This window comes from Vidua chalybeata, chromosome 27 (genome assembly GCF_026979565.1).
Source record: "Vidua chalybeata isolate OUT-0048 chromosome 27, bVidCha1 merged haplotype, whole genome shotgun sequence".
In the NCBI taxonomy this organism is placed as follows: Eukaryota; Metazoa; Chordata; class Aves; order Passeriformes; family Viduidae; genus Vidua; species Vidua chalybeata.
The window spans coordinates 1,253,086-1,277,949 of NC_071556.1; the positions used below are offsets into that span (position 1 = coordinate 1,253,086).

The 24,864-nt window shown below is 54.3% G+C and overlaps 1 protein-coding gene across 10 annotated transcripts in view; it reads right to left on the bottom strand.

Moving 5' to 3' along the window:
- TCF3 (transcription factor 3) overlaps nucleotides 1–22,643 on the bottom strand; it is an 84,001-nt gene extending 61,358 nt beyond the window's left edge. For 7 of the 10 annotated variants that reach the window (XM_053965653.1, XM_053965652.1, XM_053965651.1 and 4 more), the window contains exons 1-3: nucleotides 22,503–22,643; nucleotides 20,284–20,385; nucleotides 13,205–13,277 (exon numbers count right to left, since the gene is read on the bottom strand). In XM_053965653.1, the coding sequence (XP_053821628.1) occupies nucleotides 13,205–13,277; nucleotides 20,284–20,358 (148 nt within the window). In that variant the 5' untranslated portion in view covers nucleotides 20,359–20,385; nucleotides 22,503–22,643. The remainder of the gene's footprint in view (nucleotides 1–13,204; nucleotides 13,278–20,283; nucleotides 20,386–22,502) is intronic. The other 3 variants (XM_053965647.1, XM_053965649.1, XM_053965646.1) reach the window with 1 other exon arrangement.
- Nucleotides 22,644–24,864: the final 2,221 nt, after the last annotated feature.

Genomic DNA, 24,864 nt, shown 5'->3' on the forward strand with positions numbered 1-24,864 from the left:
ACAACATCCTTCTCTTTTTAAAAAGGAAGTTGCCATTGTGAGATGCTTTGGCTGAGCTGTTTTCCAGATCCCTCCTCTGAACCTGAGAGCAAGCACAGAGATGAGCAAAGTCAACATGCCTCAAGATGCTGGTGGAACTGCCCCAGGAAGGGTGGGTGTGTCAGGGCCTCTGCCCCAAGCACAGCCCTGTGGACCCCTCTGGCCTGGCAGCTCTCAGGGCAAAGGGAAGACACATCTTTTTGGGCACCCAGAACATCTTTGTCACTTCTCTGTGTTTGTGGCCAACCAGGACACGGAGCACAAAGTGCAGCACCCTGGACTAGGGTGTCCCTGCATGGCCACAGCCTCCACGAGCCCTCATGCCAAGAGCAGAACATGGAATCCTGGAATGGTTTGGGTGGAAAGAGACCTCAAAGCCCACCTCATTCTACCCCTGCCATGGGCAGGGACACCTTCCACTATCCCTGGGTGCTCCAAGCCCTGTCCAGCCTGGCCTTGGAAACTTCCAGGGATGGAGAGCCCTCAACCTCTCTGAGTAACTGATAAAGGGAAAGAGCTTCCCAACTGGAGACTTGGAAGTGACATAAGTTCTCCTTTCTTAAAAAAAAAAAAAAAAAAGTTTCCTGACTTGTTATTCCATTACCCAAATCTGGAAATGTAATCATATTAGTTCAGCTGCATTAACACAACAAAAAACCCCAACAAAAACTGTCTTAAAAATCGAATTGATCTCCAAGGAGTGAAGAGAAAGGAGAACAAAAGTCAGAAACCCAAAGCAAGCAGCTCCGCCTGTGAGCACCATGGCCAGCCCGGCACCCAAGACACTGTGCGACGACAGATTCACAGAGGATGTGAAATAATCAGGATGTGATGTGATTTTTAAGAGCTTTTTTTGCCAGGTAGGTGAGGTAAAAGGTCAGTAAGAGCCATGTGAGCACACCCAGCTCATCAACATATTGCTGAGTTTGTCACAGAGCTTAACTCAGCTTAAACAGACCTCAGTCAAGGGGAAAAATCCAGCCTCGAGCCAAGTGGGAAGTCCAGGCAGCTCTGAGGGACTGTGGGGATGTGCAGAGTTGGCTCAGCAGTCCTCTGGCTCCCAAAGCCTTCAGCAGCCCAAGCAGCAGCAAAGCCCTGCTCCTGTTCTCTGGTACCTGGGGAGCACTGCCCAAACCATGGCCCTGTGTGGGAAGGGGCTTGGAGCAGCCACTGCTCCAGCTGAACTGAAAAACCACAAAGTCTCAATCCCCAGCCTGGGAGCTGCAGCCGGGGCCCTTTCTGGGAACAGCAGGAGCAACATGAGGGGCTCCTGCACAAACCCACCTGATGGGCTGGGAAAATGTACTGAATCCCACCTGGTTGGGGCTGAAAGGGACCTCAAAGCTCATCCAGTCCCACCTTCTGCCATGGCAGAGACACCTTCCACTACCCCAGGCTGCTCCAAGGCCCATCCAGCCTGGCCTTGGGCACTGCCAGGGATCCAGGGGCAGCCACAGCTGCTCTGGGCACCCTGGGCCAGGGCCTGCCCACCCTCACAGGGAACAATTCCTGCCCAATATCCCATCCAGCCCTGCCCTCTGGCAGTGGCAGCCATTCCCTGGGTCCTGTCCCTCCAGGCCTTGTCCCCAGTCCCTCTCCAGCTCTCCTGGAGCCCCTTCAGGCCCTGCCAGGGGCTCTGAGCTCTCCCTGGAGCCTTCTCCTCTCCAGGGGAGCACCCCCAGCTCTCCCAGCCTGGCTCCAGAGCAGAGGGGCTCCAGCCCTGGCAGCATCTCCGTGGCTCCTCTGGCCTGGCTCCAGCAGCTCCACGTCCTCCTGCTGCTGTTCCCCAGGGCTGGGGCAGCTCTGCAGGTGGGGTCTCACCTGAGCGGGGCAGAGGGGCAGAATCCCCCCTCCCCTGCTGCCCACGCTGGGGGCTCAGCCCAGGACACAGCCAGGAGTGGAGCTGCCACCAAAAACAAGCTGCTAAGAGTAAATCTAGTCCATCTCCTCGTGGGACTGGAGCTCCAGCACCTCACAGGCCTTGCAATGACCACCCAGCCAGACAAATCCATTTTGATTGGAAAGGTGTGAACACTTTGAACCATGGGACACGAAATGAGGGAACCCTGCTTTACAATTTTTTCTTCAAAAAGGAAAAAAAAAAAACAACTAACCATATGTGATGGGGAGGCACATCCACCTTCCCACAGCTTTTTGGGCCATTCATCATTTGGATAAAATCCAGTTTCACATTGAAATTCAGCTGGACTTTCAAATGCAAATCCGAGGAGGAGAGTAACATATGGTAGAGGTTAGTGCGTATTTTTCCTAATTAGATGGCAAACTGCTGCTTTGTATAACAATGTTAACGGGGCAGGAGGAGCCTTTGCAAGGGAGACCACATCACTGCAGAATAAAATGTCCCAGAAAGCAGAAGGGGCCCAGGCCACCCCCGCTCTCAGGGAAGGTCACGCACTCACCGCCACCAGGATGGGTTTTGTCATTTGTCAAAAGTGAGATTTGTCCCCCCAGCTTGGGAAGGATGAGGCAGAAAGGTAAGAGAGGGGGTTGGCAACACCAGTGACCCCAAGGCTTGTCCTGAAGGACTTTGGCTTCTTCCAGGTCAGGTTGTCCCCAGGGGCAGCCCTGGGTGCCACACACACACACTTGGGAGGGCTTTTGGAGGGGGAAAGCGTTACCAATTCCTCACCCCAGGGGCCAGGAATGGAGGAATGATGGGCAGAAGATGCTTCAGAACTCCCTGAGAAGGGGAGGAACAGCTCTGCTTTGAGCAGTGCCCAGCAGCCACCACCAAACCTGCCCCAGGAGAGGCAGATGCCACCACCAGAGATGAGCCCAGAGCTTGCTGGCCACATCCAGTGCCCACAGATAGGATATCACCCACTCTCCTGGAAGGTTATTCCCAGGTAGGACAAATCAAGGTTTATAGATGACTGTCCCTTGCCCTGCTTGGTCCCAAAAAAGCCACTTCGTCATGTCCCTGTGTGCTGGAGCCTGCCCTCCCTCCTAGCCTTGGCCCCAGAGGCTCTGATACAAAGCTCATTTATTTATTTTCAGTCCCTGTCTAACCAGGCAAACTCCCCTGCTAGAAAAAGCTTATGCCACATTAACTTCACCTCCTTCTTATTCCTGACGCAATCCCCAGCTAAATTTAGAGGAAGACATTGCCTGAGGTCACTTTGGAGGTGGGGATGTGCTTCCCAGGTTTCACAGGCAGATGGACAATGTTTTTTAGATTTTTCTCCCTGCTGGCTTTGGAGATGGGCCTACCTGGCGAGTTAATTGAAAAATTCAGGATTAAAAAATGAGGGCAGATGTCCTGGACTGCCTCTTTCCCTTCTTTACTGGGGGAGCGAGGCAACTTCCCTCCGGAAACATTAATCAGGGCAGGGAGAAGAGCATGCAAACAGCCACTGCAGAAACTCTCAAAAGGTGAACCAAGAAATCTCCTCTCACAGCTCAGATTTTCCCTTTCTGATGTTTGTTCAGATGTACTTCCACCCTGCAAGACAGGGACAGACACACCAGGATCTCTGCAACCCATTGGCAAAACCCCACCCTCCATCCTCCCCCAAACCCGAGGGAAATCCCTGTTTGGATGGCAAAGACAGAATGGCCCCAGTGGCTGCTCCTGGGGGGACACACCTGGGGACACTGCCACCAGTTTGAATCCTGCCCAGGAGTAGAATCCTCTGCAGAAAAACCCCAAACAGTGCCACACCTGTGGGCACAATGACATCTTTGGGCCCTGCTGTGATGGGGGAGTTGGCCTGGTCCCCACTGGGAAGCATTATGGGGGTTCTATCCCCTGTCTGTCCCCCTGATGGGCTCTCTGCTGTCACACAGCCCCGTTTTGGGGCCACGAGAGCTCCGTGCCTGGCTTGCCTCAGGTGATCCCCCATCCTCAGCCGTGCTCCCAGGCCCCTGTACAGTTACACATTCAGCACCACAATGTATTTCAAACTGTATTTCATGCCTCATTTGGCAACAAAATTAATTAAACTCTAAGTCACCAGTGAAGGAGTGCAGCACCTCTTCCCTCCGTGGGTGTATAACTCAATCTGTTTAAGCTAATGTGCTAATCAAAGCTTGCCAGGTATTTGGGGACCTCCTGGCAGAGGGGGCTCTGAAGTGTGCACAGGATGGGCTCTGCTTGGAGGGGATCAGGCACTCACTGTCCAAGCACAGGGCCTGCCACCAGCCTCTGAAAAAGCTCGGATTTCCTAAAATGCAATCCCTCCTCCAGCAGCACCAGGCACTGCAGTGAGGCCAACTTGTCATCCCAGGGCTTTGAGGGGCTGGGAGCTGCCCACTAGCTGGAAATCACAGAATTCTGGAATACCCTGAGCTGGAAGGGACCCACAGGGACCATCAGCCCAGCCCCTGTCCCTGCACAGGCACCCCACCAAGCCCACCCTGAGCATCCCTGAGAGCGCTGGCCAAACGCTCCTGGAGCTCTGGCAGCCTCGGGGCCGGGACCATTCCCTGGGGAGCCTGGGCAGTGCCAGCAGCCTCGGGGGGAAGAACCTTTCCCTGAGCTCCATGCCAAGCCCTGGCACAGCTCCAGCCCTTCCTGGCCTCCTGTCCCTGGCCCAGAGCAGAGCTCAGCCCCTGCCACTCTGCCTCCCCTCAGGAGAAGGGGCACCAAGAGGATCACTGCCATCCTGCCTTCCCAGGCTGATCAGATTGAGGCTGCTGCACGGATCCATCTGGGCTTGGGATGTGCCAGGGAAACCACGGCACCCGTTCCTGGCACTGCCCAGGACCCTCGTCCTGACCACACAGACACTGGTGGGCAATTCAGTGCCCCCACTCCCAGCTGTTTGGAGGTGCTGGGAGAGGGCAGGATATCCCAGCCCAGACAGATGGGAATCCAACATGCAGGCAGAATCATAGAGTGATGATTAGAGTTGGAAGAGACCATAAAGCTCATTCCCACCTCCTGCCATGCTAGGGACACCTTCCACTGTCCCAGGCTGCTCCAAGCCCTGTCCAGCCTGGCCTTGGGCACTGCCAGGGATCCAGGGGCAGCCACAGCTGCTCTGGGCACCCTGGGCCAGGGCCTGCCCACCCTCACAGGGAACAATTCCTGCCCAAGATCCCATCCAGCCCTGCCCTCTGGCAGTGGCAGCCATTCCCTGGGTCCTGTCCCTCCAGGCCTTGTCCCCAGTCCCTCTCCAGCTCTCCTGGAGCCCCTTCAGGCCCTGCCAGGGGCTCTGAGCTCTCCCTGGAGCCTTCTTCTCTCCAGGTGAGCACCCCCAGCTCTCCCAGCCGGGCTCCAGAGCAGAGGGGCTCCAGCCCTTGGAGTATCTCCAAGTCCAGTGGCCTCCTCTGGACTTGATGGCCTCCTCTCTATTTGATGTGGGCAAATGTTTTGACATCTGTGAGACAGCTCTATTGTCACTACATCCACCACTGGCTCCCCCTTGACTCCCTCCCTTCCCCTGATGGAAATGGCCCTGGGTGAATCCCTCCATCCTGCACCCAGGGCAGGGAAGGAGTGAAGAGGATCCTCTCCAGGCCACCAAGACAACAGAGACAACAGTCAGGAACCAGGTATTTATAGTGTCCTTCAGTTGTGTGCATTGGGGTGGTGCCAGGTGAGAGATGAGGCCCTCCAGAATAAGAAAATAGCACTTTGCATTAAATCCACCCCCTTAAGACACCAATTTGTTGCCTCTAATTAAAAATACTACTAATAATTGCAGTTTGAGTGTCACTGCACACAACCATTAACAATGGAGATGCACCAGGCTGAGGAGCTGGTCACACATGGGACACGTGCCGCAGCAGGGCACCCCACAGGGCATGAGGAATTGCAAATTAGCAGCAGCGAGGCCCAGCAGCAACACTTGCCAGACCTACTGGGCCCCTTCCAAAGCCATCTCTCCTCTTGGGAAAGAGCACAACCTGGAGCTGGAAGGCTGAGCCAACATGTGCTGCATGGGCAGCCCTGGGTTGGGGCAGGATTAGAGTTGAACTCAGGCAGAGCTGCACCAAACCCCAGAGTCCTGCACTCCAGAGAGCATCTAAGAGCTCAGAATGGAGATGAGAGCCCTGAGGAACAGGGCAGTGACAGAGGGAACTCACAGAATCCCAGAATGGTTTGGATTAGAAGAGACCTTAAAACTCATCCAGTTCCATGCCCTGGGCAGGGACACCTTTCATATCCCAGGGTGCTCCAAGCCCTGTCCAACCCAGCCTTGGGCACTGCCAGGGATCCAGGGGCAGCCACAGCTGCTCTGGGCACCATGTGCCAGGGCCTGCCCACCCTCACCAGGGCAGAATTTCTTCCCAATATCTAAGCTGATCTTACTCTCTTTACTTACTAATTGCTGCCCACCAGCTCATCTCATTAAAGACAAGGCAGTGCTGGAGCTTGTACCTGTTCTTTTAGAAGATGCACACCAAGCCCAGCTTCCCCTCAGACCCTCAGATTTTTACACAAGACACACTGATCCCACCAGAGCCCCTCAAGCCTCACTGCCTGGAACTGCCTCATCCAGGAAAGAGCTCTGCTGGGAAGAGAGCCCTTCACTGCCTCAGCAATTCTGGCAAAGTTAAAACTGTGCTTAAACAAGGTCTGTGGCAAACTGGCAGTTTCTAAACAAAAGCTGTCACTTATCTCAGTACAGCTTTGGCTCTGGCACCCCCAGCATTCTCTGTACTCTTTCCCAGTTAAAGATCTTAAATCCAGTCAGGAGGATTCTTCTCCAGGTGAGAGATGAACAAAAAAAAAAAAAAAACAAAACAAAACAAAACAAAAAAACCAAAAGAGCCCCCCAAAACCTTCCCTTGAAAACATGCACCCTTCACCCCTGAAGTTAAACACACACTGAGACAGGGACTAGGTTATATTTGCCTCTCCCCAGCTGCTAGAGAAGCTCTGAGCTGCTAGAGCATCCCCACAGCACTGTCATCATGTCCCTGCTCTTCCCAGACTCGCTCCTTGTGTGTCCATTAGAACCAGCTGTGACTCTGGCAGGAGAGGACACCCTCACTCCCAGTAGTAAAATAAAATTCAAGGGGAAGCAATTAATTGTGAGAAAGAGAGAGCTCTTCATATTCCAAACCAGGTTGGACAAGGCTTGGAGCAACCTGGGATAGTGGAAGGTGGTCCTGCCCATGGCAGGAGATGGAATGAGATGGGCCCAAATCTCATGGGGTTCTGTTTCTACATCGCTGCAAAGGCACAGGAGAAGCCTCTGTGCAGGTGGGGATCCCTGGGAGCAGGAACATGCAGCCCAGGACAGAGGATCAGAGATGGGGTGTGACCCTGGATTGAGGCACACAAGTGTGAAGACTTTCCCCTGCCATTTGTTGCCCCAAACATGTTATTTCCTGCCGATCTGCACTCCCTGCCCCCAGCTTTTGGGCCCTCCAACTCTTGTCTTCCAGACCTTGTTTTCCATATCCTGGTAAATGGGATGCGCCCCACGGGAAAAACAGGGAGCAGAAAGGGGAGAGGGAGGAGAACAGGAGCCTCCCAAGGGCAAAGACAAAGCCAAAGCGGAAAGCCCAACTCACACAGAGGAGATGAACTCACCGAGAGTGCCCAGGCTTTGTTAGCAGCAGGGTGGGGACTGCAGCACACGGTGTGTCCCTGCCATACCTGGAGCATCCTCCTGCATCCCAGGCGTGGGCTCTGCCAGCAGCACCAATGGAAAGGCTCCAGGGCTGTGGAGAGCAGGGGTGGCAGGGACTGTACTTGGAGGCAATGAGCTTTGCAAGCTGGACCTAGCTACGGCAAGGGTTTTCCATGGAATCCCAGAATAGTTTTTGGGTTGGAAGAGACCTTAAAGCTCCTCTCCTTCCAAACACCTGCTGTGGCCAGGTCCACCTTCCATTGTCCCTGGCTGCTTCAAGCCCTCGTCCAGCCTGGCCTTGGGCACTGCCAGAGATCCAGGGGCAGCCACAGCTGCTCTGGGCACCCTGGGCCAGGGCCTGCCCACCCTCACAATATCCCATATATTCCTTCCCAATATCCCATCCATTCATGCCCTCTGGCAGTGGAAGCCATTCCCCCTTGTCCTGTCCCTCCACCCCTTGTCCTCAGTCCCTCTCCAGCTCTCCTGGAGCCCCTTCAGGCCCTGCAAGGGGCTCTGAGCTCTCCCTGGATCCTTCTCTTCTCCAGGTGAACACCCCCAGCTCTCCTTTGATTTCAGTTGATAATGACTAAACAATAACATTTACTTTGAAACAAATGGTCACACCAATGGCCTGGCAAGTGAATTTTCCTGCTTTGCCTTGTTCTGTTGTGGTGGCTTTGTCTTTGGTGTGTTTGGTGACAGTTTGCACGGGCACACCACAAAAACACACAGCCCAGATCCCAAACTTGAATGGGAAACGCCAGTTCTAAATATCAAGTCCCATATTGCACACCTCATGTCTGCCTTTCATCATCCATCAAAATAGCAAGCGGAGCCCAGCACTCCCACTTCAGAATAAGCAAAACATGTGGGAACTCGAGGCAGTTAGTAGGAAAACGTGATACAGCCTTGCTAATAAAAGCTCCTGCTTTCCTCACTATGGAAAACAGTTGCAAATGGGTTTCTGCAGCCTGGGACTCAACTGCTGACAGCACGGTGACAGAATCGCTGTGCTTGGCTCTTCCCAGCCCTGCCTGCTGTGGTGTCCCTGCAAACCACCCAGCTCCAGGAGCAGAGGGGAGCCCAGCACCCTCCTGCTGTACCAGACCTTGCCCATCCTGCTCAGCCCTTCCCAACGCAGGGCTGCCTGCACGCTCGAAATAATTAAACCTTCAAACAGCTCCCTCATCGCACCAATTAAAGAGACAACCCCAGCTTTCAGAGAATTTATGACTCTTGGTGCTGTTGCCACAGGTATCCACGTTTGTGCGTTGTTTAAAGAGAGTTTCAAAGGGGATCCGGGTTTGCCTCCCTCCAGGGAGAATCCATTTGCTTTGTTCACCAGACTATAACTTAAAATTTGTTACATGCACCGGCTTGTAAGCCTTTGAAAAGCTCCCTGCTTCAACAGCTTCAAATGGACTTGATGAACTCCCCCGATCAAAGCAATTCCCTCACAGGGAGCCTCAGCTCACAAGCAAGGAAGCACCCAATGTATTTTGGGGGTGGGAATCACAGCGTGGGCCAGGAGGGGACTCTCCCTCCCAAATCCACCTGAGAGCCCAAGCAAAGAGATCAACCCACTTTGGCACAAAGCATGAAGAAAAAGGCATTAATGCTGAATTCGATTACTTAAAAGGGGAGGGGAAAAAATTAGCAGAGGTTTTTCTTGTTGAGAGCAAAATAATTTGTCAGCAGGAGACCCCATGGCTCCTGTCCCATTGGGACCCAGTCCTGGCACCCCATAACATTTGGGATAGGAAGGAAGATAGTTGCACACCCTCCAAACTACCCACAGATGGAAGTGCTGATCGTGTGGTGCTCCAGGAGATGTTTTACCTCACACACAACCACGTGCCTTGGGTTTATTCCCTGCTCCGCAGAGCCCAAACCCCTTTGTTGGAGCAAAGGTGCAGCCGGCACGCACCTTTGAAAACTCAGCAGCCACGAGGCCACAGCACATCTCTGCGGCCTCTGGCCACTCCCACTGCCTCGATGTCAATTAAAATGGTCATTTCCATGTGAAATTCAGCCCCAGTGGTTTCCTGCTTGAGGCAGGGCTCGATGAAGCACTGGGAGGGAGCTTGCTGCAGCTCAGATTAGTCATTTATGAACTATGATACGACGGGGGACACGCTTTGAGATGTTTTGCTACTGCAAGTAACAAACTTTTTGGAGAGGGGAAGGTGAACCCCTTTGAGGTGCAGGACAACAGGCATGGGCTGAGCACCCTGGCTAAAATAAAACCCCAGCAGAAAACAGCCCATGCTGGAAAACACTGGTTGCAGCTCCCAGCCCCAGGAAGACCAACTTCCCGCGGTGACCTATATGTGCTATAAATGCTGCAGCCACGGGCTGGGTGACGTCAGCTCCATCCTTGTGGCAATTGTTGGGTCTCTCCTTGCCAAGAAAAGGCAAAGCGGAGGTGCTGAATTGTCCATGCGGTGGGGGAGCGAAACCAGTTCCTCCCCGGAGCATTTGAGGACAGAAATGAGGGAAACAGTGGCAGGGCTTAAAATAAAAGCAGGAGGCAAATAGGAAAGCAAAGGGATCTCGAACCTGGAGGGTTTGCATGAACACTTTGAATTTTTCTGGCCTCGGGGAGAAAAAGGGGTTCCCTTGGTAAAGGGGACACCAGCAGTTTGGCCAGGGCAGTTATTAGAAACACGGAATTGTTAAGGTTGGAAAAGATCTTAGGATGCTCAAGTGCAACTGTCAGCCCAGCACCATGTTCACCACCAAAGCATGTCCTCAAGTGCCACATCAACATCTGTTCTGAACACTTCAGGGGATGGTGATTCCATCCCTGCTCTGTGCAGCCAATGGTTAACAACACTTCTGGTAAAGAAATTTTGAATTTGAAAAGGATTTGAATTTGGGACAATTTTATCACTGGGATTGCCTGTTTCAAATGCTTCTGTTCCTTTATTTACCAGTTGGACTTTGGAAGCAAAAATCTCATTTTGGCCAGGACTGATCAGTCAGTGCTTTGGTCCCTTCCCTCCTTCCCTCCTCACTTCCCTGAGGAGGAAAGAGCCTGGTGATAACAGCTCTTCTGGAGAGGAAAAAGAATAAAAGCTGCACACTGCCCCAGCATTTCCACAAAGAGATGGGAAGAGGTAGATCATGAATTCCCATGTCCAACCCAATTACACCCAAGTCAGTGACTGGCTGCCATCCTGGGGGAAGGATAAACACCAATATTTCTTGGCACACGAGACAACATCAATTTGTTACCTTGAGGTTACCACAACAAGCCCAAATAAAGAGATCCTGGCACTGTGGTGCACAGCACCGAGCTAAGACTCAGACATATCAGTGTTTGCTTCTCCTTTGCAGGCAGAGGGGAAATGCTGCACTGCCTTCACTGCTGGTCCTGACTGAGAAGTGCTTGGAACACATGTGGCACATTAAAGAAGAAGCCCAGGCCTTCCTGCATGGCAAGATTTAGAGTGATCACCTGCAGATCCAGGTTATGGTATGGCTGTGAGGTGCTCTGCTCCCTCTGCAAGCCCAGATCCTCAAATCCAAGGGTCATCTGCTCTCCACCCTCTGACCACATCAAGGTTAATGATGACTCCAAATCAAATTTTGAGCTTAATTACTGCCTGTGTCTTGGGGTATGAACTACCTTGGAGGATGACCAAGGCCAGGTTGGAAGGGGCTTGGAGCAGCCTAGTCTAGTGGAAGGTGTCCCTGCCCATGGCAGGGGGTGGGAAAAGTTGAACTTTAAGGTCTCTTCCAACCCAAAGCCTTCCATAATTCTGCAATTCTAACTAGTACCTGATCGCATCAGTGAATAAAGCTAAACCAACAAACCAACAATCTGTGAGAACAACCTCTTGCCATTTTCTAGGGCCTTGTTTAGACACCTTGGAGTCTTCTAACAGGCAGAGCACAGCCTTCTGCATGGCACAGCTCGCTGATGTCTTACTGCAGTTATTCACCCACCAGCAAAAAGCCAAAGATGCAGGAGCAGGAAGAAGTCCCAAAGCTGACACTTAGATGAAATTTGTCCCCTGAACTCCAGGTGAGGCCAAGGATGGCTGACCAAGGGATAAATCTGCTGCTGGAGCAAAGCTCTTGCCCTACACCCAGCCCTGAGCTGCATTCCCAAGGCAGGATGCCTGCAGCAGGATGAGGCAGCTCTGCTGTGTCTGAGGCTGGGACAGCAGGGATTGTGCAACGTCCCTCAGTGCAGTTGTATAACATCAGTGCTCTGTTTTTATGAACTGCTCCCAGTCAGGCTCAGAGAGCAGCAGCCCAGAGGAAGGGTGGTGTCAACATTACCTTTCACTCACCCGAAAGAAAAGAAGGGGTGGGGGGAGAATCAAAGATTTGGTGTCGTTTGGGCTGGAGGGGGGTCTGGCTGTGCCGCAGGGCCCCACTCCAACCTCTGCTCCTGGCCAGCACCATGGAGCTGGCAGCCAAGGCAGGCTCTGAGCAGGAAACGGGTTAATGGGAGCTCCTGCACTGCTCTACTCCCCCCAGTGTGTAGCACGTCTTTTGTGGATTATTTTAACAGCAGAAGGCACACAAGGAACACTCGCTGAAGAGATCAGCTTCCATCTGGGCTAACCCGAGTTTTCTCCCCTCCAATTTCCTCCAGCACCCACTCAACAGCTTCCCTCCCTGCAAAAGTGTTTGCTCAAAACCATCTTGACATGCAGCTAAACAGCTCAGTCTGAGAGCATCACATTTGCCTGGTCCAGGAGGGCAGGAGCAGGGCAGGGCAGAGCTCCCACCCTGCTGCTGCAGGTTCCCAGTGCCCCACTGGGGCATCAAAGCTGCTCTCCAGAAATCCCAGCCCAGTCTCTGGGATGCTCCCAGTGTCACAGCACAGCCAGGAGTTTCCCTGCACAGCTGGAGCCAGCCCAGGGCAGGGAAGGTTGAGTTTTAACCATCCACAAAGTATTCAGCAAGAAGGGCAGATTAGCTGAACTTCCCTCATGTCAGGGGCTGTGTGAGCCCTGCACAGAGCAGCTTCCCTGGGCATTGAAACCCTGGCCCAGCACTGTCCAGCAATCCTCCCCGAGCCTCAAACCAACCAGCACATTTTCAGCCTCCAATTGCAGCCACTTGTCCAGCCCACTCCTCCCCACTGCCCTGCTCTCAAAGCCCGTGGAGTTGGTATCCCTGGTCCCCTCTTGGTACCCTGGAGGGCTTTGCAAGATCCCTTTGGGAATGCTGAAATCCCACCCAGCAGCACTGAGCTGCTGGAGGGGCTGCATGGAGCAGACCCCAAAGTGAGCCAGGAATGAGCCACCACCACCCCGTCTTCAGAAGGGAACAGCAAAAGTCTTCCAGGGCAGTGCAGACACATCTAAGCAGCTTAGAGAGCAGCCCTCTCTGCTCCCAGGCTCCTGGAGCAGTGGGACAACAACCTCGAGCACAGGCAGCAATGTCTTAATGGGAGACAGCTCAGCAAGAGCAGCTTTGCCCACCCAGAGACACATGGAGCAACAAGGAAACCATCCAGAGAAACAGTGGCAGAGCACCACCAGAAAAATACATCACCAAAATACAGAACCCCCTCCCCTACAGCATCTCTGGAACCAAACACAAATTTATTGCAAGAAACATTATGTTATAAGGGGGGAAAAAAATGACAGTACCTGATCCTCCAAACTGAGTGCTCGCAAGGGTCGTGGGTCTGTTTTTTCCATTAGCCACTGGCAAGGGAAACATCTAGAAAAACAAGGAGATGAGAGAGAAGGGAAGACAAAAGAGATTTCAGTATGTTGGTTTTACTGTGTTGCTGCAAAGGGGTCACACTGGGGGAGGGGAGGGGGAAGGCAGCCTGTTAGTGATGCAAAAACCTTTCCTTGTGTCCCTGCTCCATCACTCAGAGGCGCAGGAGGGAGGCACAGCCCTGCTTTCACACACATCCCCACATGCACAACCCCTGCTTCTGCAGGGGCAGCTGGAAACCAGCCAAGGAGCATCCCTGCCAATGTCCAAACCAATAGTTTCATCCGAAAATTGCTCATTCTGGCTACAGGTGAGAGCCCTGGGGAAAGGCCGACTCCATTCATAAAAAGCCAGCAGGATAATGCCAGCAAAGCTATTTTATCCCTCAGTATCCCATCTCCCACAGGAGTCCTGGTCCCACCCCACACCTCCAGCCACGTGCAGTGCCTGGGCACAACAAGGGCTGCCTGTGAGTCCAGCTGGATGGGCAGGGAGGGCTCACGGATGAGCCCCCAGCCTCACAGAGCAGCTCCCACCCTGCTGCTTTGGGGGCTCCAGCAGCACCAGGACCTGACACAGCCCTGGGGCCTGGGGAGAGGAAGCTGCTCCAAGGGCAAATATAGTTATTCATGATTTAAAAAATTAATATATTTCACAGAATTGGTTGCTCTGGGGACTTGTTTGCTCTATCACTACAGCTTCATTATCACAACTGAGCCTCTCCTGCCAGGAGCTTCCTCAAAAACACACCTCGTCACCTAACCTGTATAAATATTTTTAATAAAAGTTTGGAGAGTTTCAGAGGCTGCTATTTAATAATTTACATGTGCCTGTGTGCAGCAGAAAAGAAAACTAATTCTCCTGCACACAAACGGAGCTCCAGCCAATAAAACAACTGGTGGGAAAACGCTTAGTGAATTAACATTTTAATATCCTTTTTCTACTCAAGATACTTTCACCACTAAGTCATTTGAATTTTTATTATTTTTAGCTTTGTAATGTCTGAGTAACTCAAAAGTTTAATGCTTTGAAGATTAAACAATGTAATGGCACAAGAGCCTACAGAAAGGCAGCGTTTCATGCCCTGACATAGCTGATGTCTGGCTGTGGTCAGAAACATTCCTTTATACAGAACCGTCTGCCCAGCTTTGTTTTCACAAATGCTGGGGAGGAGAAAAAACCCAACAAAAAACAGTTAAATGTGGTAAAGATGCAAAAGAGAGTAGTTAAGGAACCAACTGCCATTCATAAAGAGCACAAATTTGGAATCATATATATGCATGCAGGGTGTAGATGTTTTATACACGGATTTAAACGAAGGTGCAAACAGTGTTTAGTGCTCATCCCTGCTGCCTGCACACACCTGCCCTCACCTGCCTGCACATGGCCCCCTGGCCCCCTCAGATGTGCCCCGAGGCTGCTGCTCACCCCAGGGGCTCCCGAGGTGTTTGGAGTGGCCCAGCAGCCCCACCATCGGATGAGCTTTGCTTCCTCAGGAAGTTGGGCTAGAAAATAAAAACAAACCCCAAAGATTGCAGCTCACCTTCCTCTGCACTGCTGCAGGGCTTCCCTGCGCCCCCCTCCCCCTTGCAGGGCAGGAGGGGGGTTCTGCAAACATCTCCAGTAGGGCTGAAAATTGAACTTAGGTGGCTGATCCCACCCTGCCTGTGCTCACTCCTTCCTCTCATGGTAGGGAAGAAGATTGAGATCAAACTCCCTTTTTGCCAAGTGGCAAGGGGCAGGTCTGCATGTGCAAGCAGGGGGGGAAGGGATGCACCATGAACCAACCAGCAAAAAGCACACTCACATACTCAAAAAAAAACCCTTAAAAAACCCACCAAAAAAACCAAAAAAAGCAAACAAAAAAAACCCCAAAAACAGCACTGCTGGCTCTTTTCATGAGCATTTCTGCTCAGCACTTGCTGAGGCTGAAAAACGCAAGGTTTGAGCAGCAAATATGAGTGGAGAAAAGGAACAGCCTTGTTCCATTGTGCACCCAGCACCTTCTGCTTCTGCAGAACAGGACTGTCCCCCCAGGACAGCAATGCCCAGCACCCCCAAAACACCCCCACACAGCCTGGGGAACCCCTCCCCTCCTCCAACTGCTTGGAGAGAGTTTTGAGGCTGATGCAACACCTTCCTGCTCTTCCTCCCCAAGGGATTTAGTAGTCATGGACCCCTTCCTGCAGCAGGGCAAGTAGAGATGCTAAAGTACAGAATCCTGGAATATCCAGAGCTGGAAGGGACCCACGAGGACCATCCAGTCCGGCCCCTGTCCCTGCACAGCCACCCCACCAAGCCCACCCTGAGCATCCCTGAGAGCGCTGGCCAAACGCTCCTGGAGCTCTGGCAGCCTCGGGGCCGGGACCATTCCCTGGGGAGCCTGGGCAGTGCCAGCAGCCTCGGGGGGAAGAACCTTTCCCTGAGCTCCATCCCAACCCACTGACACAACCTCATGCTGTCAAAGAATGGTGATGGAGAGCAGGGAACCCCAGGTTACCCCTACACACCTATCACATGCCAACCACAGGAGGCGTTTTGGGCTTTTTTCTTGCTCCCAGCCTCTTTTTCCACTGTGGTGTGGGCTGAAGCTGCCCCGAGGAGCCCGGCACAAGTCATACATGAAGTGCCTTCGCTGGCGTGTGTTGCTCAGAGGCAAAGTTCATCCACCCACTGCAAATTTCCTTTCTGCTTCTAAATGCTGCTTTAAAAATAAACTGGGGGGAGGGAGGAGATGAACCGGAGCTGGCACCTACCAGGGGACCCAGGCATTGAGGGACCCAGGCATGAGCTCTCAAGAGTTGTAATTGGGTCATTACTTGGCCTTTGTTAGATTTGAATAATGTAGATTTAAACGGTTATGTAAAATCCCCTATCTTAAGTTGTTGTTCTTGGTTTTTCAAGTCCTATCTCCAGCCTCCCTGAGGGGTAACAACAACTTCTTCGTTCCCTCCTAGCTCAATTTCCACCCTTTCCAAAGAATTTATTCTCCCTTCATTTCTCCCTGGATAAAAGAGGCAAATCCAGAGAATGAGAAGATCCAGATGCCTGCACCCTCCCCTGAGGAGGTTAAAGCCAAGAGACCCCACACTTCATACAGCAAATCCTAAGAAAGAAAGGGAATTTGCCAGAAATGAGGAACATCAAGCAGCATGTGCACATCTAGAAGTGCACCTCTTTTCAAATTAAATCAGTGCTCATTCTCGCTCCTCTCCCACCTGATGAACTCCAGGATGAACCAACCTCAGGCCTGAACTCCAAACCTGAAATCTATTTTGCAGCATGGAAAGCATCCAGCTGTTAATTCAGGGAGAAGAGGGAATTTGACTCAAAATACATTGTCAGCAGGACATTTTATACATGTTCACTTAAGACAGACCTTCCTGACCAAAGCCTCAAATGCCCACTGTGTGTGTAGTCAAACTTTAAACTCCACAGCTGCTTCACTCAGAACAAAACTCAGTTTTATTATGGAAATGCAGGCGCTGGGCCTTGGCCGGAGCAGGGCATCCTCCAGCAGAGCAGCAGGAGTTGCTCCAGCCCTGCTTGCTGCCAGCACTTTGGCTCCCACCCCCGGATCCGGGGCTGGAGCCGCAAGAGCCGTGGCGCAGCAGGAGCAGCCGCGGGCACAGCGATGAGCGGCAGGTCCTGTGTGACTGCTCAAGCCCCTGCCCACCCTGCACTGAGCCAGAAACCCCCTCTGCCAGGCAGCTCCCCGCAGCATATGGTTAATACTCTGCTAATAATCATGGCTGTTAACAGCACCTCGCTCCTGCCAGAGCCCCCGGCTGGCACTGGCACGCGGCCGCTCCCAGCTCGGCTGGCACTCGGTGGCACCAACACACCCAGGGCTGCTCTGCTCCCCTGTCTCCTGCCTGGAGTGTCCCTGTCCTTCTGAGCAGCCCAGCCCAGCCAGGACGCCTGAGTGGCACCTTCCCACTGCACACGAGTGCTGGCACAGCTGAAACACTGCCTGGGATAACAGTAGCCACAAAAAGTCCTAGAATCCCAGAATATCCTGAGCTGGAAGGGACCCACAGGGATCATCAGCCTAGCCCCTGTCCCTGCACAGCCACCCCACCAAGCCCACCCTGAGCATCCCTGAGAGCGCTGGCCAAACACTCCTGGAGCTCTGGCAGCCTCGGGGCCGGGACCATTCCCTGGGGAGCCTGGGCAGTGCCAGCAGCCTCGGGGGGAAGAACCTTTCCCTCATATCCAAGTCCTTGTGGTTGAGCACCTCCCCCCATGCACAGCCTGTCCCCGTCAGGCTGAGCTGCAAAGCCTGGCAGCCACCAAAGCCCAGCCTAATCAATAGACTGAGCTGCCCACTTGGGTCTATAGGCAGGATGTTTTCTTGAAAGCTCCTCTCCAGATTTGCCAGCCCACCTGGGCCTGCTGCCAGGCAGTAGTGGTGAAGGCAAGCTCACAAATTACCTGCACTTTGGGGCAATTAGAAAAGGCAATTTATCAGCTGCCATGCACACCCCAAAGCATCACTGGGCCTTTCCTTTGACTCCTGCTCACTTACAGATTCCTTTGATTTTTACCCTTTTTGGCAAATTACAGTGGCACAGAGCTTTTGGTGAGTGCTTTGGAGTTCAATATCTACCAAATGGATTTATTTATTAAAGAGTCTCTTCTTTCAGGACTGCAAGCCCAGTTTGCAGCATCTCACACACCCTGTCATTTACTGACCCCAGGAACTCATGTCAGGCTATGCCACCCCCTTAGGGCCTTAAAATTCCCTCCCTGCACAGCAAAACGCATTGCAGGGCTGGACCACAGACTGCTGGGGCTGAACACATTTTCCCTAGAAAAAAGGAATCAAAATACTGATCTGAAGCAAATGCTTCCAGCTGCTCTGAGTATCTCTGCTTTTCCCTCCCCTCTACTCTCCTGAAGAGGATTACTAAACCAATGCTCCACTCCTGTTTATTCAAAGAAAAATATAAATACACTTGAAAGAGTGAGCTTTGTGGTTAAAAATCCTGTATCCCAAGGACACAGGGAGAGCAAATCATGGAGCACCTCTTCAATAGACCCATCTACTCTCTAGGAAGCTTTTCCATTTCAGCTCCTCATCCTTGAGGAGAGCTGTTAATATTCCCTTTATGCAAAGAGAGGAGAAGGGTGTGCAGAGATGAGGGTTTGTGAAACAGAGCTGGCTGCAGTCCAGGCTGCGCCGGAGCCCATCGGCCAACGGATCCTGCAGGGAACGTCTTCGAGTCATTTGCTGGCAAATGACATTCGCAGGCCCTGGTGCTGTGAGCAGCAACCCCCAGCACCTCCACACCAGCCTTGGAAGAGCACTGGATGAGTTCTGGTCCTTCCCAGAATTATGCCAGTGGAAGAACGTTGAATCCAAACCCAAATTTAAGCTTTTGTTGTAGATTCACCTCCAAGGACAGAAACATTTGTGTACAGAGGGACCAGGTCAAGATTCCTCCCGGGAATGCAGCTCTAGGCATGCAAATGAAGGTAGTTGGTTAAACTGGAAAATAAGGTCTTGGGGGTTTTTTAAAGCTCTAAATGGTGAATGGGATTTGATTTTTTTTTTTCCAAGGAGGAAAAAAAGCAAAGCAGGAGCTGCTGCAGCCCCTGTCAGGGAGTAGATTCTGGGTTACTGACCCAAAGTGCAGTTGATGGAAAGCCCCAGGGCTCCTGCCAACCTGCAGGATCTCTGAGACGGACAAATAACCCACAGGAAGCCCTGAACAGATTCCTGGTTTTACAGGGATACCATCACTGCAGTCCCTGTACCCACTTTAAAATATTCTACCAGAAAAGCCAATTACCAGCAATTTAACTGATATGACTACTTCTCCCAGTCGTTCTGAAGTATGAAACTGGGAGAACTGGGCCTCTCCTGCAGAATTACTCTTGGGGCACTGAGAGACACCCCCGTGCTCCCTCCAGCACAGAGCTCTGTCAGGACAGGTACAACCCCCAGCTGTAGAAAAATGTTTATTTCCCAGGGCTGAACCTCAGCATGTGGATGCAGAAAAGCAGACGAGCCTCAGCACACCCACAGGTGTCACAGCCACTGGGACAGCAGGTAACCCTAGCTCTGCCACCACTTTCTGTCCCTTCTCCTCCAAGGGGCAGGAACATCAGCCCAGCAGGGCTGTGGGCTGGGTGACCCAGGCTGGGGTAACTCTCACGGCCATTCCCCCTCCTGGAGCTGTTGTTTCTATCTCTGCAGCATGTTTGCTTATCTCGACAGCAAGACACACGCTTTGAGTGCCATGAGGGTGCAGCACACAACAGAGGAACCCAACAGACAGTTATTTGCCTTTGAACACCAGCTCTGCCCTCCACAAGTCACCTGCCAAGGAGAGGCAGCGCCGCTGGCAGTGCCACAGTGGGATGTGCCAGGGACTAACCCCCCTCTGCTGTGACTAAAGGGACTTCTCCTCCCTCTGAGCTATGCACACCCTTCGGGGGGAACTCTTAGGTCCTGTTTCTTTGAAAATAAACAGCTCCTAAATGCAGCTCAAGGTTTCCAGGATACAGAAGAGCAGAGCATGGGGAGCACAAGTGTCCAACTCCTGCAAAAATAATGCGCTGGAGAGCTTGGACACGTTTCAAACTGTGACAAAATAACCTGTGGGAGCAAAAGTTTAATAGTCTGGATCTAGGGAGAGGAAAAAAGCTTGATTAATCAGCTACTGAAGTTACATCTTTGCATGGCTGCAGAAACAGTCACCCAGTGAGCATTTAAACAGAGAACACACAACTCTGTTAATTCCCCCAAAATTTCCCATCCAGAAAAGAAACCTCTCTGCCTTCCCTGGGAGGGAACAACACACGTTTGAGGGGAAGAGGGGGAGAGGAGGGGCAGAGGCTTTGCTTTAACTTGAAAATAAACAAGTTGCAGCACATGTGCACGCACACAAACACGGCACATCTGAAACCCATCATGTCCAATTTACAGGCTCACATTTCCTCCCCTGTGCAGCTCCCAGCCCCGGGGCTGCGCAGCCCCCCGGCCGCGCTCGCTCACCATACTGAAGTCCAGCAGGTCACTGAGCTCTTTGTCTGTCCCAACTGCAGCCATTCTCTGCTGCTGCTGATTCATATTCCCACAGACTCAACAGTGGCAGTCCTGCAGAAAGCGAGGGGGAGGGGAGAGAGATATTTTAATGACTACAGCAAACTACCCACCCCATTGATGAATATTTTAAAAAGACAGAGTGGAGGGGCAAAAAAAGAAAAACCCTGAGCGCGTCGGCAGCGTCCAACTCCGGGGCCAGAGCACAGTCGGAGTCCTCACACAGCACCCAGCGGCAGGAACAAGCGTTCTATTGACCAGACACACTTGTATGTTAGTTTTTTGCTGCCAATTCCACTAGTTCAGGCCAATTCTGTTCCTGGCGTGTGGCGAATGAAGGGGGAAAAGGAAAAAAAAAAAAAAAAAAAAGGGAAAAAAAAGAGTCAACTCATTTATCAAAGGGTTCAGGCAAGTTATCACTCAGGCGCTTGTCTGGCTCAGCTCGCCCCCTCGCCTTCCCCCACACTTGCTCCCCGCAGGAGGCTCTCTTGTCCTTGCTGAGTTTTGTTTAAAAAAAAAAAAAACAAAAACTAACTGAAAAAAAAAAAGTCTGATGTTACAGCTCTTTCCTTCGGGTCGCCGAGCACCTGCAGCTGCTTTTTCAGGGGCTGTGTTTGGGGATGCCCAGCCAGGCCGTGCTCAGTGAGAACTGAACCTCTCCACTCCCAAAAGGGGCTGAAAACAAAAAAATTTTGTTTTCGGAGTGTTTTTGCAAAAATAAAGCCCTCCAGGCAACCTTGCAAGATAGGTAAATATTATTCTTCCTAATTTTACAGATTATTTTTTTTCAAAAGGGAGATTGATCTTTTTGGCCAGCTTGCTATGATAGAAAAATATTTCTTTGGGAGGGAGGAAGACAGGCCTGGGATGAGATAAAAGATTCCTTTTTTTTTTTTTTTTTGGCCTTTTTTTTTAGGAACTCATTCATGGTTACAAAGGGCAGCTGGCCAATAAATTTAACTCATTAATCGTAAGGTTGAAAAAAAGAAGTAAAAAAAAAAAATAAAAAGAAAACTCCACACGATCCAAAGTGTTTGTAGGCTCAGCCACTACATTTCAATGAAGTTTCCTAAAAAAAGGCTGAAATCAGCCCAGTGTGTAAAAAGCCTTCACCACTATAAAAAACAGCCCGGGATTTTTTGTTTCTTTCTTTTTTTTTTTTTTTTCTTATATTAATTTTCTTTGAAAAGCCTTTTTCAAAGTGTCATCAGTGCATCTGGTCAGTGTTTTTAAAGCCACTTTCTCACCTTCTGCCCCGGGGCCTCAAGTGGGGCTGGGGGACACGAGACCCCGGAGAACCCGTGGAAGTAGGGAAGGAGGATGGCACATCTCTTCCCAGCCCCCAAACCCTGCACCCCCGAGGCACCCGGGGACAACGTGAATAAAACCCTTGGCCGCCCCAAAGCCAGGCTGGGAGGGCTATTTTTATTTATTCCACGCACACTTTCTGACCCCAAAGCAGCCCGCGGGGCCGGGGCGCCGGGCCAGGACCCCCTCCCAGATGTCTCCGCGCCCCCGGGGTCCCTCCCCAGCCCGGACAAAGGCTCGGCTGCCCCGGGACGGGCGCGGGCCGGGGATGAAGTTGTTTGCGGCTCCCCACCCGCGACCCCCGTGCCGTAGGGAGGGGGATCCCGGCTGGCAGCCCCCGCCCAGACCGGGGAGCGCAGGAGGGCGAAGCGGCCCCCACGAGCCCCCTCCCTGCCCGGGGGGGAAGCCGAAGCAGCCGCCCCCGCGCTGGGTCCCGCGGCTTCTGCAGCCCCCGAGCCGGGAAGGGGCTCAGGGACCCCCGGGGGGACCGCGGCGGGCCGCCGGGCTGTGCTCGGCTGAAGTTCGAAGCAGGACCGAGCACCGAGCCCCTCATCCCCGGCGGGGACCGCGCACCCCCTCCCAGTGGCCCGCACGCCCCCCGAGCCCGAGCCCGCCCCGCCGCTGCCGCCCCCCTTCCCCCGGCCCCGACAAACTTTGCTGAGGGGACAATAGCGCCGAGCCCGTCCCGTCCCGCTCCGCGCCCGCACCCCGAGCGCTCCGAGCCCCGCCACACCGGCACGCACAGCTCCGGCACCCCCGCGCCCGCTGCGCCGGGACCCCCCGCTCCGCGCAGCCCCAGGGCGGCGCGGCCGGCTTGGTTATTATTTTATTATTTCTACATTTTATTTTATTTTATTTTTTACCTGTTCCAGGCCCGGCGCGCCCGGGGCAGGGGAAGCGCATGAAGGGTGTCGGGGGTCGCGGCGGGGGCGGGGGCGGCCGCGGCGCCCAGGCCCGGGGGCGGCGGCGGCGCCTATTGTTCTCCGCCGCCGGCGGATACAATGTAGCGAAGCGGCGCGATCGCCCCGCACCGGGCGGCGCGTGCGCCCCGGCCCGCCCCGCGGCCCCGCCCCGCGCCGGGCCGGGCCCTAACGCTGCTGCTGCCGCCGCCGGGGCCGCCGCTGCCGCTCCGCCTCCCGCCGCTGTTCCGCCCGCCCGCCCCGCGGTCCCTGCATAGTTCCCCGCGCGGCGGCGGCAGCAGCAGCAGCAGCAGCGACGGCGGCTCCCCCCCGCACGCCCTCACGACTCGCGGCCGCACGCCCCGCCCCCGCCGTATCGCTCCGCCGCCCGTACAAACAGCGGGGAGCCGGAGTGGGGGGGGTGGGGGTGATGCCGCCAGGAGCGCGCCTCGCGGAACCGGCACGCGCGTGACCGCGCCCGGGGCGGCGGAACCGGCCGCGGCGGCGCGGCGGGGGCACCGCCGGGGCGGGGACTATATTTCCCAGCGGAGGGGCACGGGCGTCTTGAGGCTCGGCGACGGTGACGACACCAGAGCTCCGCGAGATGGACTGATAAGGCAGAGGGGCCCCAGCCAATGGAAATGCCCCCTTGCTGTGATTGGCAGGTGATGTGGCCAACCAGGGCGCGGGCTGGCGCGGTCCCCGCCCACCGTGCGGGGGGCGGGCCGGCGGAGGCCGCTGGTTGCCGCGGCCGCCCGCAGCTCCCCCCGGGGCCCCCGGCGGGGCAGGGCGCGCAGGGCCGGAGTCCCTGGGGGTCCTGCCGCGGGAGCTCCCGCCCGGCAGCTGCTGCCTCGCAGCCACCGCCCCCCGGAACCCTCGCCGAGGGGCCAGAGGGGCCCGGCGGGACCTGCGTGGCGGCTGTGGCCCGGCCGCGCCGCCCGCTCGGGGGGCCCCGGGGGCACCTTCCCTGCGGCCTGAGCTGGCGGTCCCCCGGCACAGCGCAGCCCCGCGGGCTGGTGGGGCCGGGCCCGGGACCGCCCAGGCCTGGACCGGCTTGCGCGGCTGCGACCCGACCCCAGACGGGCCCTGCAGTGCAGCGGGGCTGGGATGGAGAGTCCGTGTGTGACATCCTGGAGTCGCCTCGGAGCGGGTTGGGTGGGGAGAGGCCTCAAATTTCGTCTCGTTCCACCCCCTGCCATGGGCAGGGATGCCTTCCACTGTCCCAGGCTGCTCCAGCCCTGTCCCGCCTGGCCTTGGGCACTGCCAGGGATCCAGGGGCAGCCACAGCTGCTCTGGGCACCCTGGGCCAGGGCCTGCCCACCCTCCCAGGGAACAATTCCTGCCCAATATCCCATCCAGCCCTGCCCTCTGGCAGTGGGAGCCATTCCCTGGGTCCTGTCCCTCCAGGCCTTGTCCCCAGTCCCTCTCCAGCTCTCCTGGAGCCCCTTCAGGCCCTGCCAGGGGCTCTGAGCTCTCCCTGGAGCCTTCTTCTCTCCAGGGGAGCACCCCCAGCTCTCCTGGATCCCACTGTCCGTGTCACCCATAGAACTCCACACCTCCCCACCCGTTTCCCTGCCCACTTTGCTGCTGCAGCCGGTGCTGGCACTTGGAAGCAGCTGGCAGGTGCTTGGCTTCAAAGGTGCCAGTGGGACTGTAGAATGTGTGTCTGCCTGGCCCTCTGGGGTGAGGGAGTTTGTATCATTCCCCAGGGTCCTGGGAGCTGCTTCCACTGCCTCTTCTCCAGTGGGTTTTTGAGGAGCTGGGATTCGGTTTGGGGGTGGAGAGATGGTGCTTTGCCCAGTTACACGAGGTTCAGGAGGTGCAGGAACAGAGGCACAAACACATGGTTGCAGCATGTGTGGGCAGGGATTCACCTCCTCTCCCTTTGTCCACCCTGGATCCCAACACAGGGATCTTGGAGGAGCTGGGCTGTTCTCCCTGGCAAAAGCTGCTTCTCCTGCCCTGCCCAGGCAGCTCCAGGCTCATCTGTCAGCAGAGCTGGTCTGGGTTTCCCTGTTCCTGACCCCTCTGCAGCCAGATCTGGGGCCAGCTGTCACCTGCAGCTTTGGGCCATTTGGCTTTTATTTTCTTTTTTTTAAAGTGGAAAGAATTGCCCGCATTTAAATGGGGTCACTGACCAAAGTCATCTCCTGTCATCAGGGATGGATCATCGCAGGGGTGAGGATGGCCCCTGCCCCAATTCAGCAAGGATGGGGTGTGGGCTGGCAGCGAGGTGCTGGTCCAAGGCACATGGAATCATAAAATCCTGGAATAGTTTGGTGGAGAGGACCTTAGACTTCATCTTGGTTCCATCCTAATGCCCCAG